This window comes from Mauremys mutica, chromosome 19 (genome assembly GCF_020497125.1).
Source record: "Mauremys mutica isolate MM-2020 ecotype Southern chromosome 19, ASM2049712v1, whole genome shotgun sequence".
NCBI lineage: Eukaryota > Metazoa > Chordata > Testudines > Geoemydidae > Mauremys > Mauremys mutica.
In genome coordinates, this window is record NC_059090.1 from 832,053 (window position 1) to 848,389 (window position 16,337).

The following is a 16,337-nucleotide window of genomic DNA, read 5'->3' on the forward strand; positions in this document are numbered from 1 at the left end:
CGAGCTACCCCCTGCCTGCACCCTGAGCTCCCCCTGCCCCCACACAGCCCCTAGCTACCCCCTGCCTGCACCCTGAGCTCCCCCTGCCCCCACACAGCCCCTAGCTACCCCCTCCCTGCTCCCTGAGCTCCCCCTGCCCCCACACAGCCCCCAGCTACCCCCTCCCTGCACCCTGAGCTCCCCCTGCCCCCACACAGCCCCTAGCTACCCCCTCCCTGCACCCTGAGCTACCCCTGCCCCCACACAGCCCCCAGCGACCCCCTGCCTGCACCCTGAGCTCCCCCTACCCCCACACAGCCCCCAGCTACCCCTCCCTGCACCCTGAGCTACCCCCTGCCCCCACACAGCCCCTAGCTACGCCCTCCCTGCACCCTTTGCTACCCCTGCCCCCACACAGCCCCCAGCTACCCCCTCCCTGCACCCTGAGCTACCCCTGCCCCCACACAGCCCCCAGCTACCCCCTCCCTGCACCCTGAGCTACCCCCTGCCCCCACACAGCCCCTAGCTACCCCCTGCCTGCACCCTGAGCTCCCCCTGCCCCCACACAGCCCCTAGCTACCCCCTCCCTGCACCCTGAGCTACCCCCGTCCACACAGAGCCCCCAGCTACCCCCTCCCTGCACCCTGAGCTACCCCCTGCCCCTACACAGCCCCTAGCTACCCCCTGCCTGCACCCTGAGCTCCCCCTGCTCCCACACAGCCCCTAGATACCCCCTCCCTGAACCCTGAGCTACCCCTGCCCCCACACAGCCCCTAGCTACCCCCTCCCTGCACCCTGAGCTACCCCCGTCCACACAGAGCCCCCAGCTACCCCCTCCCTGCACCCTGAGCTACCCCCTGCCCCCACACAGCCCCTAGCTACCCCCTGCCTGCACCCTGAGCTACCCCCGTCCACACACAGCCCCTAGCTACCCCCTCCCTGCACCCTGAGCTCCCCCTGCCCCCACACAGCCCCTAGCTACCCCCTCCCTGCACCCTGAGCTCCCCCTGCCCCCACACAGCCCCCAGCTACCCCCTCCCTGCACCCTGAGCTACCCCCTGCCCACACACCGCCCCCAGCTACCCCCTCCCTGCACCCTTAGCTCCCCCTGCCCCCACACAGCCCCTAGCTACACCCTGCCTGCACCCTGAGCTACCCCCGTCCACACAGAGCCCCCAGCTACCCCCTCCCTGCACCCTGAGCTCCCCCTGCCCCCACACAGCCCCCAGCTACCCCCTCCCTGCACCCTGAGCTCCCCCTGCCCCCACACAGCCCCCAGCTACCCCCTGCCTGCACCCTGAGCTCCCCCTGCCCCCACACAGCCCCTAGCTACACCCTCCCTGCACCCTGAGCTACCCCCGTCCACACAGAGCCCCCAGCTACCCCCTCCCTGCACCCTGAGCTACCCCCTGCCCCCACACAGCCCCTAGCTACCCCCTCCCTGCACCCTGAGCTACCCCCATCCACACACAGCCCCCAGCTCCCCCTCCCTGCACCCTGAGCTACCCCCGTCCACAACCAGCCCCCAGCTACCCCCTCCCTGCACCCTGAGGTTACCCTGCCCCCACACAGCCCCTAGCTACCCCCTCCCTGCACCCTGAGCTACCCCCGTCCACACAGAGCCCCCAGCTACCCCCTCCCTGCACCCTGAGCTACCCCCTGCCCCCACACAGCCCCCAGCGACCCCCTGCCTGCACCCTGAGCTCCCCCTGCCCCCACACAGCCCCTAGCTACACCCTGCCTGCACCCTGAGCTACCCCCGTCCACACACAGCCCCCAGCTACCCCCTCCCTGCACCCTGAGCTACCCCCTGCCCCCACACAGCCCCTAGCTACACCCTGCCTGCACCCTGAGCTACCCCCGTCCACACAGAGCCCCCAGCTACCCCCTCCCTGCACCCTGAGCTACCCCCTGCCCCCACACAGCCCCTAGCTACCCCCTCCCTGCACCCTGAGCTCCCCCTCCCCCACACAGCCCCCAGCTACCCCCTCCCTGCACCCTGAGCTACCCCCTGTGAAGGAGTAGGAAGCACAGACTGTCTGTGCGGGGGAGGGGAGAGCCAGAGGTTTAGGTGAGTGTCAGGAATTCAAACTGTGAGCTGAGCTTGGCCTGGGGGAGGGGAGGTGACACCTCTGGCCAGGGGAGACAAAGGAAGGAGGCGGAGGAGAGAGGAGGGGCCGGAGAGGACTGGGAGACGAGAGTGGGCTGGAGAAGAGAGAGGAGCAGGGAGACCGAGCTCTGATCCCCGGGGGGGGGCTGTGAGGCCCCCCAAGATGGACCGAACCGGGGGGGGGGGGATCTGGTTATCTGTGCCTGCAAGACCTGTGTTGGACGGTGTTCCTGTCGTCTAAATAAACCTTCTGCTTTACTGGATGGCTGAGAGTCCTGGTGAATCGTAGGGAGCCCGGGGGTGAAGGCCCTGGGTCCCCCACACTCCGTGACAACTGGTGGCAGCGGTGGGATCGGCGGCACCCCGTGGACGGCGCTTCCTGCAGTAAGTGACTGGGGAGCAGGAAAACGAAGGGGCGATTCACTCCTGGGCGAGTGTGACCAGAGAGCAGGACTTTGCAGTAACAGGGTCCCCCGGGGGATCACAGCGAGCGATCCCAGGGGCGGAGGAGTCTGCAGCTCGACCCTGGCAGAGAGGGGGTGACCTCAAAGACTGGCACACGAGGGGTCCCCCTGGAACCCGTGGGGAGCGGCGAGCACCCCGGCCTACGAGCGGCCAGCAGGAAGATGTATTCCCAGAAGCGTAAGTGTGAGCTGGTGGAGCTGTGCAAGCAGGGGGGGCTGCGCCATGGGAAGCTCACCAAGGCCCAGCTGATTGCCCGGCTGGAGGAGAGAGATCGCAGGAATGAACCGGTCCCTGTCTCTGAGGGAAGCAGCCGGGCCGATGCAGCGCAGGCACCAGTGTCTGTACCCGCTGGGAGTGGCCAGTCGGCGGATGAGGGCTCCTCGAGACCCCCCACCCCTAGGCCTAGGGGGAGGAGGAGCCCAGCTACGGAGGGTACCGTGACCCCCCCGGCCAGCAGGGGATCGTCCCGGCGACGCTCGGCCTCCGTGGAGCGCAGGCGGCTGGAGTTGGAGAGAGAGATCAAACGGATGGAGATGGAGGAGCGTAAGGAGCTGAGGGCATATGAGGAAAGACAAAGCCAGCGTGAGCTGGAGGAGAAGGAGAAGCAACGCGGATACGAGGCGAGAGAGAAAGAGAAGCAACGTGAATTCGAAGCGAGAGAGAAGGAGGAGCAGCGCAGACATGAACTGGCCCTGGCCCAGCAGAACAACAGTAAGACCCCGGCTGCGGTGAGTGAGGGGGGGCCCAAGCCTACAAAGAGCTTCGATACGAACTTCCTGGCCCCGCGTAAGGAGGGGGAGGACATAGACACCTTCCTGACGGCCTTTGAGAATGCCTGCGAGCTGCACCAGGTTGACCCTGCAGACAGGATCCGGCGCCTCACCCCCTTACTGGACTCCACCGCCGTGGAGGTGTACAGCCGAATGAGAGGGGCGGAGGCGGGGGACTACAACCTGTTCAAAGAGGCCCTGCTCCGCGAGTTTGGGCTGACCCCGGAGATGTACCGGAAGAGGTTCCGGGGTCAACGTAAGACCCGGGAGGTCACATACCTGCAACTGGTCAACCGGGCGCAGGGGTATGCCCGCAAGTGGACAGCCGGGGCCCAAACTAGAGAGGACCTGCTTGACCTAGTCGTACTGGAGCACCTGTATGCGCAGTGCCCGTCTGACCTGAAGCAGTGGCTGATGGACCGGAAGCCGGAGAACCCGCAGCATGCAGGCCGGCTGGCCGACCAATACATGGACAGTCGGGCGGGGGATGGCAGGGAGGAGTCTCGAAGGAGCAGGTCTGCCTCAACGCAGAGAGAGAGTCACCATGGGACCTCCCAGAAGGAGCCGAGGGAGAGCCCCCACCAAAGGGAAGCATCTGGCGTCAGGTCCAGCCGTCCCCCTCGAGGGGACCCACGAGACATGGGCTGCTATCAATGTGGCCAACCGGGCCACGTACGGGGCCAGTGCCCCAAGCTCCGGGACAAACTGAGCAGACCAACCCCACACTGGGTCAACTTGGTAGAGACCCAGCCGGATGAGGGGCAGCGGTCGCACGAAAGGGGGGTGGGCCGCGTACCCCCTGCAAAGGAGGGAGGGGGGCCCCGGGTCGACCCCTCCGAGGGGCTGGATGCTCCCAGCCCTGAGTTTGGGGTTTACAGGGTGGGCACGGGACTACCCCTCCGGAGCGAGTGCCTTGTTCCCCTGGAGGTAGACGGGAAGGAGGTCACTGGGTACTGGGATACGGGCGCAGAGGTGACGCTGGCCCGGCCGCAGGTGGTGGGCTCAGATCGGAGGGTGCCCAACACCTACCTGAACCTGAGGGGTGTGATCGGGACCCCATTCAAGGTGCCTGTCGCGAGGGTACACCTAAAGTGGGGGGACAAGGAGGGCCCCAAGGACGTGGGGGTGCACCCACATTTGCCCACGGAGGTGTTAATGGGGGGGGACCTCGAGGACTGGCCAAGTAACACCCTGTCCGTGAACCGTAGTCAGGGTCGACGCAGGGCTCTGCACCCTGACCCCGGGGAAAATACTTTGGCCGAGACACCGGACCCTGACCCGGTAGGGAGGGAACGCCCAGGGACAGGGCTCAGAGAGGCTGTGGCCCCAGACCCAGCCGGGGAGAGAGAGCAGATCCCCGCCCCTGCCCCAGCGGCTGAGTACCAGGCCGCGGTGCGGGAAGACCCCTCCTTGCGGAGGATAAGGGACCTGGCCAACCTTAGGGGGGGACAGACCATGGGACGAGGTGGCCGGAAAAGGTTCCTGTGGGAGAAGGGGCTCCTGTACCGAGAATGGGCTCCCCCAGGGAAGATGGAGTCAGGGGGGATCAGGAGGCAGCTGGTGGTACCCCAGGAGTATCGCCACCAGCTGCTGTGCCGGGCCCATGACATTCCCCCCTCAGGGCACCAGGGAGCCTGGCGTACCCAGCAGCGGCTGCTGCAGAACTATTACTGGCCTGGGGTCTTTGCCCATGTCCGGCAGCACTGCCGCTCCTGTGACCCCTGCCAGAGGGGGAGGAGGGCCCGGGACAGGGGGGAGATGGCTGTAAGGCCCGGGCCCCGCCCCGAGGAGCCTGTCCGGAGGGGGGCCAGGGTCAGGAGGGGGGCTCTGAACCGAGAGAGCCTGAATCACAGCCCCCCAGACTGGAACGTGGGGGGAAGGCCCCAGCCCCGTGTGCACCCCAGGGGTACTGGGGTGGGGAGAGGGCGCGGGCGGCATAAGGTTGTAGGTGGGTCCGAACTTCCCCGGGTCACTGGCTGGAGTGACCCCGCTCAGTTCAGTCTCGGAGGGGGGAGAGGTGTGAAGGAGTAGGAAGCACAGACTGTCTGTGCGGGGGAGGGGAGAGCCAGAGGTTTAGGTGAGTGTCAGGAATTCAAACTGTGAGCTGAGCTTGGCCTGGGGGAGGGGAGGTGACACCTCTGGCCAGGGGAGACAAAGGAAGGAGGCGGAGGAGAGAGGAGGGGCCGGAGAGGACTGGGAGACGAGAGTGGGCTGGAGAAGAGAGAGGAGCAGGGAGACCGAGCTCTGATCCCCGGGGGGGGGCTGTGAGGCCCCCCAAGATGGACCGAACCGGGGGGGGGGGGATCTGGTTATCTGTGCCTGCAAGACCTGTGTTGGACGGTGTTCCTGTCGTCTAAATAAACCTTCTGCTTTACTGGATGGCTGAGAGTCCTGGTGAATCGTAGGGAGCCCGGGGGTGAAGGCCCTGGGTCCCCCACACTCCGTGACACCCCCATCCACACACAGCCCCCAGCTCCCCCTCCCTGCACCCTGAGCTACCCCCGTCCACACACAGCCCCTAGCTACCCCCTCCCTGCACCCTGAGCTACCCCCGTCCACACACAGCCCCCAGCTACCCCCTCCCTGCACCCTGAGCTACCCCTGCCCCCACACAGCCCCTAGCTACCCCCTCCCTGCACCCTGAGCTACCCCCTCCCTGCCCCCACACAGCCCCTAGCTACCCCCTCCCTGCACCCTGAGCTACCCCTGCCCCCACACAGCCCCTAGCTACCCCCTCCCTGCACCCTGAGCTACCCCCTCCCTGCCCCCACACAGCCCCTAGCTACCCCCCCTGCCCCGAGCTACCCCTGCCCCCACACAGCCCAGAGCTACCCCCTCCCTGCTCGCTGAGCTCCCCCTGCCCCCACACAGCCCCCAGCTACCCCCTCCCTGCACCCTGAGCTACCCCTGCCCCCACACAGCCCCCAGCTACCCCCTGCCTGGACCCTGAGCTACCCCCCTGCCCCCACACAGCCCCTAGCTACCCCCTCCCTGCACCCTGAGTTCCCCCTGCCCCCACACAGCCCCTAGCTACCCCCTCCCTGCACCCTGAGCTCCCTCTGCCCCCACACAGCCCCTAGCTACCCCCTCCCTGAACCCTGAGCTACCCCTGCCCCCACACAGCCCCTAGCTACCCCCTCCCTGAACCCTGAGCTACCCCCTGCCCCCACACAGCCCCTAGCTACCCCCTCCCTGAACCCTGAGCTACCCCCTGCCCCCAAACAGCCCCTAGCGATCCCCTCCCTGCACCCTGAGCTACCCCCTGCCCCCACACAGCCCCCAGCTACCCCCCCTGCACCCTGAGCTCCCCCTGCCCCCACACAGCCCCCAGCTACCCCCTCCCTGCACCCTGAGCTCCCCCTGCCCCCACACAGCCCCCAGCTACCCCCTCCCTGCACCCTGAGCTACCCCCTGCCCCCAAACAGCCCCTAGCTACCCCCTCCCTGCACCCTGAGCTACCCCCTGCCCCCACACAGCCCCCAGCTACGCCCTCCCTGCACCCTGAGCTACCCCCGTCCACACACAGCCCCCAGCTACCCCCTCCCTGAACCCTGAGCTACCCCCTGCCCCCACACAGCCCCCAGCTACCCCCTCCCTGCACCCTGAGCTACCCCGGTCGCAACACAGCCCCCAGCTACCCCCTCCCTGCACCCTGAGCTACCCCTGCCCCCACACAGCCCCTAGCTACCCCCTCCCTGCACCCTGAGCTACCCCCGTCCACACACAGCCCCCAGCTACCCCCTCCCTGCACCCTGAGCTCCCCCTGCCCCCACACAGCCCCCAGCTACCCCCTCCCTGCACCCTGAGCTACCCCCGTCCACACACAGCCCCCAGCTACCCCCTCCCTGCACCCTGAGCTCCCCCTGCCCCCACACTCCCCCCAGCTACCCCCCCCCCGCTCCCTGAGCTACCCCCTGCCCCCACACAGCCCCCAGCTACGCCCTCCCTGCACCCTGAGCTACCCCCGTCCACACACAGCCCCCAGCTACCCCGTCCCTGCACCCTGAGCTCCCCCTGCCCCCACACAGCCCCTAGCTACCCCCTCCCTGCACCCTGAGCTACCACCATCCACACACAGCCCCCAGCTCCCCCTCCCTGCACCCTGAGCTACCCCCGTCCACACACAGCCCCCAGCTACCCCCTCCCTGCACCCTGAGCTACCCCCTGCCCACACACAGCCCCCAGCTACCCCCGCCCTGCACCCTGAGCTACCCCCTGCCCACACACAGCCCCCAGCTACCCCCTCCCTGCACCCTGAGCTCCCCCTGCCCCCACACAGCCCCTAGCTACCCCCTCCCTGCACCCTGAGCTACCCCCGTCCACACACAGCCCCCAGCTACCCCCTCCCTGCACCCTGAGCTACCCCCTGCCCCCACACAGCCCCCAGCTACCCCCTCCCTGCACCCTGAGCTACCCCCTGCCCACACACAGCCCCCAGCTACCCCCTCCCTGCACCCTGAGCTCCCCCTGCCCCCACACAGCCCCTAGCTACCCCCTCCCTGCACCCTGAGCTACCCCCGTCCACACACAGCCCCCAGCTACCCCCTCCCTGCACCCTGAGCTCCCCCTGCCCCCACACAGGCCCTAGCTTCCCCCCCCCTGCTCCCTGAGCTACCCCCTGCCCACACACAGCCCCCAGCTACCCCCTCCCTGCACCCTGAGCTACCCCCTGCCCCCACACAGCCCCTAGATACCACCCCCTCCTGAGTGGGTTTCACACTTTTTGAACTGAGTCCCCCCTTTGAGTTATATTTTTGGTTTCGTCCCCCCGGGTGGCCTGCTGAGGCGAGTCAGGGGGTGCAGTGACGCTCCCTCCCTGGACTGAGTTTTGTGGAGCTGGCCCGAGCCCCACCGGCCCCCACAAAATAAAAGTCAAACTATCCCTTTGCCCAAGGCCCCACCCCCCGCTGGCTCGGAGCCCCGAGTCCCCCTCTCCCCCGTGCTGGACCCTGGAGTTTTTATAGCATTTCAAGGGGGCCCTCAAAGAGAAAAAAGTTGAGACCCCCCCCCGGGTGTAGAGAGTCCCCTGTCTCAGTGTAAAGCCCCCAAGTGGTGATGAATAGCGCCCCCCCCCCACTGCTCCCACGGCTCATCTCCTGCAGCGTCTCTGCAGTTTGAATTGTCTAACATCAGCTCCCAGGCATCGCCCCTCGTTCTGCCTCTGTCTGCTGGACTCAGGAGCTTCCCAAATGCAAATGTCGTCTCTCCATGTCGGTGCTAATGGACCATGAGCGGTTTCCTCTTAACCTCACCTGTGAGGTGCACAGAGCAGCTCATGGAAATGCAGTTTGGCAATAAGGTGCCCATTTTTAGCAGTCAGAGTAATTAACCACTGGAACAATTTACCAAGGGCCGTGGTGGATTCCCCATCACTGCCAATTTTTAAATCCGGCTTGGCCGTTTTTCTAGAAGATCTGCTCTAGGAATTATTGTGGGGGAGTGTGCCAGGGCGGCATCCCTCTCTGGTCTAGCCACAGACGCCTTGGAGACCTCCTGCTGGTCAGACACCTCGTGCAAGTTACTGACGCTGGTGCAGTTCTGTATTTACAATAGTCTACACCAGGGGTCGGCAACCTTTCAGCAGTGCTGTGCCGAGTCTTCATTTAGTCACTCTCATTTAAGGTCTCGCATACCAGTAATACATTTTAATGTTTTTAGAAGGTCTCTTTCTGTAAGTCTATAATATATAACTAAACTAGTGTTGTATGTAAAGTAAATAAGGTTTTAAAATGTTTAAGAAGCATCATTTAAAATTATATTAAAATGCAGACACCCCCCCCCCCACCCGGACCGGTGGCCAGGACCCGGGCAGTGTGAGTGCCACTGAAAATCAGCTCGCGTGCCGCCTTCGGCACCCGGGCCATAGGTTGCCTGCCCCTGGCCTGAGCTTTCTGTGAGGGAAAGAGGAGCCATTGGGAGGTGGGATGGCACGAGAGCAGGAGGGTCTCATCTATAATTACATACAAAAAAGCTTAGCAGAAGAACGTTACGTTTGCAGAAGTTAGGAAATGCCTGTAGGGAAGCTGCATGTGCAACCTTCATTCGGCCCCCTTGTCTGTATCTCACACACACACACATATACACACACCCCACCTCCTTCAGTGCTCAGGGTACAGGACTGAAATTCAGCTGGCGCTGTTGGTATGGGTGGTGGGTATAATAGGCCAGGGGAGGCTCAGGCTGGACCCCCAGTTGTGGGATTTGGGGGGCAGAGGGGAGTTTTTGCTTTATTATGCCCCAGGCAGGTTCTGGGGCAGCTGAGGAGGCGGTATGTGCAATTCAGCTTCCTGGGCTCATCAGGAAAGTCCCTGGACTGCAGAGAGATTACCGAGGAACCCAGGAAGCAGAGTAGCAAAACCCACTTCCTCAGCTGCCCCAGAACCTGCCTGGGGCATAGCAAAAGCTCAGGTTCCTCTTTGGAAAGAGACACTGTCACTCGGGGGTTTGGGGTCTGGGGAGGGCCCGGGGCAACTCCGGGCCAGGGGGTGAGGGGCCTCTGGGCACCTCCTGGCAGGTGGGGGGCTCGGGCGTTCGGCAGGCCTGGCTCCTCTGGCCGAGGGCGGGGGCTCTCAGGACTCCGGGCAGGGGGTAAGGGGGGGGCTTGTGGCTCTGGTCGCTGGGCAGGGGCGTGCAGGTGGAGCCAGGGTCTAGCGCCCCCCCGCCCCGAAGGGGGGCTCCACCTGCCACCCATGGCTGTCAGTCAATATTTTCAACCCCTCTGGAGTTTTTAAAGCATGTTGTGTGTGTATGTGGAGGGTGGGGGTGAGGGGTTGTTCCAGGAAATAATCTCTGAGAATTTAGGCCCTGCCAGGGGAGATGGTGCTCACTTCCTGAGAGCAATTCAATATTCTGTTTTACCCTCGTTGGTCAGTTTGTGGGCCGAGGCCGTATTTACCGCAGGCGATTCACACTCTGCTCTGAAGACAGTTGTTAATCTCCTCGGGGACTTGTCTAAGGTGCTCATCACCTGAGCGTGACCCCTACTGACCGTCTCTTCCAAGTCCTCCTGTGCTGGTATCTGCACCTACACAGTGGAAACAATAGCACGGCAAGCTTAAGGCTTGAGAGACCTGGGACCTGACTTAGAGTCAGAGCTGATGGTCAGAAGGGATCTGGACATCTGACCTGGACATCACAGGCCACCACCAGCACAGAACTTGGCATCCTATAGCACTGGCTATGCTCAGCCCAGAGCTCCCACTGACCTGTTTCCTGCTGTGAGTGCTCAGCACTTCCGCAGATCGGACCCCAGCTGTCTCAAGCTGGGTACAGTCTGGCCCAGGCCACCTCTGCATGGTCCCGTCTGTTGTAAGTGGACCCAACTGCTAGATCCCATGTGCGCCCAAACCCCCTGGGCCTGGGCTGAGTCTAGTCACTGTGTCTAGCTCTGGGTGTCCAGGGCGCACTCCCAGGAACACAGTTGTTGTCCAAGCCCTTCCTTGGGAGGGACCTGGAACTCTGCAGTCCAGCCGCTCCAGTTCACGAACCCAGTGCCCCGACCTCGCGAGCCCCCAGTCGCTTACACCTGCTCCCGCAGACTCCCACCTGGCTTATGCAGGTAGCGCTGGATGGCCCCTCACAGAGACACACTGCTCCTTTAATAGAGTCTCTGTCCCTTTTGCCATGTGCTCCCCTGGTTCCCTCCCCTCCCGTGTGCAGAGAGTCGATGGCTCTAGTGTGCTGGCTTCTTAGAGCCTGTCCTTCGGCAAAGCGCCAAGCACCTTTGCTGGGCAGGGCAGCTGAGTGGAACACACTGTGATAAGCTCGTGTGCCCCACACAACACCAAAGGGAGACAGAGAAGAAGGGGGATGGGGAGCCATGAGAGGGTCACTGCAGGTAGGGTCAGAGTCTGAGCCTAGAGGGGAGGGGGATTGTGGGTATGAAATTCCTGAGAGACCTCAAGGGCAGAGGACGGAGGGATGGGGCACGTGGGAGGAGTGAGGAGACATGGGCGATGCGGGGCAAGGACAGTCTGGGCTTTCTGCAGTGAAGGAGGAGAGAGTTAGGGGGTTGGTGGAGACAGGGCGAGGAGGGAAGGGATTTAAATGGCTGGGAGGAAGAAAGGGACAGTGACACTGAGTACCGGGGAAACACGTAGGAAGCTGGGAATGCGCAGACTGGACCACAGCCAAAGTCCGTCTAGCCCATCTCTTGTCTCTGACAGTGGCTGGAGCCAGATGCTTCGTGGGAGCGTTTAAGAACCCAGCTGCAGCGGATGCTGGATAATCTGCCCCTGCAGCAGGTCTCATCCTGCCCTGGTAGTTCGAGATTAGCTTAAATCCTGAAGCAGGGGGTTCAGCTAATAGCCCTGTCCTGACAGTGGGTGAAATACGCTCCCTCCCTCTTACGCAATTAGAGTTCCTGGGGGGGGGGGGGGGGTCTAGGGGCTGGGAGTCACATGCCGTCACCTTGCAGGGCTGGCATGCAGCCACTAGGGGGCCTCTATGCCAGCCTGAGCGCTAATCAGCAGCTGCTTCCCCTGTATGGGAGGGAGAGGGACTGGGGCAGCTGAGCCCCTTGAGCAGGGCATTCTGTGGGGCTTCCCCCCATACGTGCACAGACCCCCCTCCTCCCCCCACGTGCAAGGCAGCCTGTTCGAGTCAGCCTGGCTCTCCCCTCCCTGCCTGCCTGCGTCCACCTGGCTGCTCCATGAGGCGTCCCTGTGCAGTCAGGAGGTCAGGCTGGTCCTTTCTGGCTTTACAAATCTATGCATCTATGGGACTGGGCACAAGTAGCTGACACGATGCCGCGCAGTCCACTCGGGGCGGCGCCCGGAACACCTCTGAGCTCAGGGAGAGACAGCCAGGCGCCTCACAGAGAGAAAAACATCTTTATTGCTTCAAATCAGCAAGTGACAGTGCGTCAAAAATAAAGGCAAGGTCTGCTGGTCCACAGCAGCCCCCTGATAAATAATAGACCAATAATATTACAGCATTAGCTTACTCGCTGCTCACTGTCTGTCATCCCGAAGGATCCCAAAGTGCTTCTCCAACTTGGCAGATAGCTTCACACAGGTACAAGCCAGGAGTTCCTTCACCCGTTACTGGAATGCAGCCACTTCTGGGTAATGCACATCAACTGTTCCATAGCTGCACAGAACTTAGGGTGGGAAGGGATGGGGAAGACCCATAACCAGTTGAAACCACAGGAGGAAGTTAGGGATGTGAAATTGAATTAACTGAACTGGAATTTAGCCAGGAGATGAAGAATGACAGCTAACTTCTGTATAGCACTTCCCATCAGTAGATCTCAAAGCTCTTTATCAAAGAGATCGGAATCATTATCCCTATTTTACAGGTGGGAAAACTGAGGTATCAAGGAGCGAAGTGATAGAGCCCAGGTCTCCTGAGTCCCAGTCCAGTGATCTAGCTACTAGGCCACACTGCCTCGTAGGCTGCTACCCTTAAGGGCCATAGGATTTTTAATGCCCACAAGTGTTCAGGGCCTGGTTTGTACCATAAAGGTGGATAATCTAGAACAGAAGTGATTCTTTTACAATACAAATAAAATAGCTTCAAATGTCTTTAAAGTGCCAGCGAGCCCTTAAAGCACAGCAACGGCCTTTGCTCGGGGGTGGCGTTCCATGGACAGCACAATAGCTACTGACATTAGCACTGCAAAGGGAAGCGCGCAGGGTCTCCATCATCTCCCAGCCGTCTCATTTCATTTCTAGGAAATTCACGTAGTCCTGGACCCATTTGGTGCTTGGATTGGCGCAGATCTGTTGGTTCTTTCTGGTGACAAATCTGTGTAGAACGAGAGAGACCGGGGGCTTAGCACACTCATGGGGGGGATGGAATTTGCTGTCGTAATAAAGCGGGCCTGGTGGGTCTGGGGCCATGGGACGACCACTTTGTTCACTGCCAGGCTCCTGTTTAGGACCATTCAAAGGGGAGAATAGCCTCAGCCCAGACTCCCAAGCCTACAAATCCAGGCCTCACGCTACCTGACTGCACTGTGGCCTGTTAAACCATGTGAGGGCCTGGAGCACCTCAGAGAAACACCCAAATGACCAGCTGCTCACTGACCCAATCAGTGTGGGAATGAGACTGGAAACCGTGGCTTGTATCAGTTCAGCCTAGTTTTCTGCCTATTGCACCTCTCAGTGGACAGGAGCTCCCACCCAGATACAGCAACAGCTGCCGTTTGGTGCCTTTGGCTGCAGGATGCTGCAGAGGGGAGTCACACACCGTGCTCTCCCCCACAGGCTCTGTCTAGACTAGGGAAATGCAGTGTGTTGAGTAACTGAGTCCCATGTTTCTGTGCAAAATTTAGCACCTCGCGCAGCTGTGTGTAGAGTGTTAGCCGGTCTGGGTCAACCCTTGTGAAGGGCTTGTTTACACAGAAAGTTAATTGTCCCCTGTCGTTTTCCCAGTATAACCACTGCATGGACACTAATTCTGGTTTAGCTTAAGTCCATGTCTACACAGACAGCGCTGCAGTGGTACCGAGACAGCTACAGAGTGCCTGGTGAAGACATTCTGTGCCAACGGGAGAGAGCTCTCCTGTTGGCACAATCAAATCCCCTGCATGCGCGGAAGAAGCTACGTCGGCCGGAGAAGCTCTCCCGCCGACAGCGCTGTGCCCACGAGCACTTATGTCGGTGTAACTTATGTCACTAGAGGGGTGGAACATTCACACCCCTGCACGACGTACATTTTGCCGACATAGGCCGCAGTGTAGACATCACCTTAATCCACTCCAAAGCAATGTAAGTGGGCCCAGAAACCACTGGCATTAAACACAGTTGGCTTTGTCTACACTGGGTGCGAAATGGTGTTTAAAACATAACACATTAGCTAGTTTTCCTAGGGTTTGTCTACATGGGAAGGCTTTACCAGTTAGTTCCATATAGTTATGCTAGTATAACCACCGCTCCCCATGTGGATACTCCTACCCCAGCATCAGAGTGGCCCTTTTCCAGTTTATCTTAAACCCCTTCCCAAGCAACATAATCTACATTGAAAAAGCCTCTTACACCAGAATAAGAGCGTCCACACAGGGAGTTATACCGGGATAATTACAATGGCTTAAATTCACATCATCGCTTATACTAGTAGAATTGTCCCATGTAGACAAGCCCCTAACCTAACACAGCCCCAGGGGATTGTGGAGAGATTAAAGGCTGACAGAGACCTCTGCCCAGACCTCCCCCAGTGCAGGAACTAGCACTTACACTACAGCTGGCTGAGAGCACTTTCCACTGGTGTAGAAATATTCCTTCAGGTGGCTCTGGGGCAGCTTCCGGGTGGCGTAGCTGAAGCAGCACACGGTCGTGTCGGGACCGACTGAAAGAGATTGAAAAGCGGGACGTGAATGTCAGTTATTCCTCGAGGAGGCATGGCCTGGACAGTGACAGTTGCCCCCTGCGCTAATGATCTGAGGCTTTTCCTCCTTAACGAGTCTGGAGACCTCGTCGGATTTGTTTCCATTCGATGCACAGCGACGGGCTCTGATTATCTCTGTGAGGAATTGACAGCATCACACTGAATAGTGAGCAAGTGAGAGGGGAAGGGGTCCTGGCCAGAGCCTTTACAGGTCTGAGTTTATTTTCATTAACCTCCCTTTAACCCCAACACCTAATGAACACTAGTGACAAAGGACATCTTTGGTAAAGATTCAACACCCATTCACCCCATCCCTTCATTTAAGGTGAGAGCTCACAGGCACCATCTCCAGGCGCCCTCTCAAAGCCCTCCAGCGAAACCTGGGAAGATCCAACTTGATAATCCCAATATTTCTAAGGTAAAAACCAGCAAGAAGGAGAAACTTAAAAGCAGCCCTTCCAGATGGCTTCCCTCTATCCCAAAGAAGCAGAAGGGGCATAAAGTCCAGTTGTATTAAATCCTTACAGGTCACCTTTAAAGGTTAAGCTGCAAAGTTGCCACTTTTCAGAAGAAGACCCTGCAAGGACAGAGAGAAGCTGGACTCACGTGGGCCGGAGGAGGCCAGGGAGCAGAAGGCAGCGATGAGGAGAACGGCGACGGCAGCCACGGAGACCTTCATGTTGCTGTCAGGTGAGGGATGAACCGTAGGAGCAGAGCAGGGACCTCTAACCTCTGATTCTGACCCTGGGACAAGCCCCTGTTTTTATAGGGGAACAGTGAGGTTTCCTGCTTGTTCCGTGACACCAGCTACATGCCACCGGTCACCGTGGTGGAGTGTCAGCAGCTACGCCTCATCTCAGGATATACAAGAATAGTCCTCGCAACGAGCTGAGGTCAGTTTCAACACAGCTGCAGGAGGGACGCTGAGGGGGAAGGATATGAAGCAATCACTGCATGTATCACCACAGGTCCTGCACTGAGCATACCTTAAAACAGAAGAGCCACTCCTTAAGAACATGAGAATGGCCATATTGGGTCAGACCAAAGGTCCATCTAGCCCAGTATCCTGTCTGCTGACAGTGGCCACTGCCAGGTGCCCCAGAGGGAATGAACAGAACAGGGAATCACCAAGCGATCCACCTGCTGTCGCCCATTCCCAGCTTCTGGCAAACAGAGGCTGGGGACACCATCCCTGCCCAGCCTGGATAATAGCCATTGATGGACCTATCCTCCATGAATTTATTTAGTTCTTTTTTGATCCCTGTTATAGTCTTGACCTTAGGGGGGAAAAAATCATATAACCACAGGATTGGGAGGGACCTCAGGAGGTATCTAGTCCCACATCCTGCTCCAAGCAGGACCAATCCCCAGACAGATTTTTGCCCTAGGTCCCTAAATGGCCCCCTCAAGGCTGAACTCACAACCCTGGATTTAGCAGGCCAAATGCTCAAACCCCTGAGCTATCCCTCCCCCCTGGCAAAAAGCTCTCAGAGCTGGTCAGTGTGTAAGCAGGGGAATGGTCCTGCTATTGTGGGGAACATTCCTGGCTTCTGCGCTACCCTGGTGAAGTGGACTAGCGAAAGGATCTGAGTCCTCGCTCCCACTTCCTTTACCCAGAGGACCCCCTGCCCTCGAGGGCTCCCCTTCCACTCTCCTGTGTGGCAGAGTCCTCATAACCCCGACAA

At 60.6% G+C, this 16,337-nt stretch overlaps 1 protein-coding gene across 1 annotated transcript; it reads right to left on the minus strand.

Annotated features, from left to right (window-relative positions):
• Positions 1-12,139: 12,139 nt before the first annotated feature.
• Positions 12,140-15,544, minus strand: LOC123353100 (C-C motif chemokine 5-like). Its single transcript, XM_044993894.1, has 3 exons — positions 15,259-15,544; positions 14,502-14,613; positions 12,140-13,071 (listed from the first exon to the last, which is right to left on the minus strand). The coding sequence occupies exons 1-3, from the start codon at positions 15,329-15,331 to the stop codon at positions 12,984-12,986; spliced, it is 273 nt and encodes a 90-aa protein (XP_044849829.1). The 5' UTR covers positions 15,332-15,544; the 3' UTR covers positions 12,140-12,983.
• Between the last annotated feature and the right edge of the window lie 793 nt (positions 15,545-16,337).

Excerpts from the sequence above, each read along its gene's own strand:
- LOC123353100 (XM_044993894.1), bottom strand. The coding sequence starts at position 15,331 with ATGAAGGTCTCCGTGGCTGCCGTCGCCGTTCTCCTCATCGCTGCCTTC. Across the intron at positions 14,614-15,258 it reads CCTGGCCTCCTCCGGCCCAC|TCGGTCCCGACACGACCGTG; the intron begins GTGAGTCCAGCT and ends AATCTCTTTCAG. Across the intron at positions 13,072-14,501 it reads TGCTCTCAGCCAGCTGTAGT|ATTTGTCACCAGAAAGAACC; the intron begins GTAAGTGCTAGT and ends CGTTCTACACAG.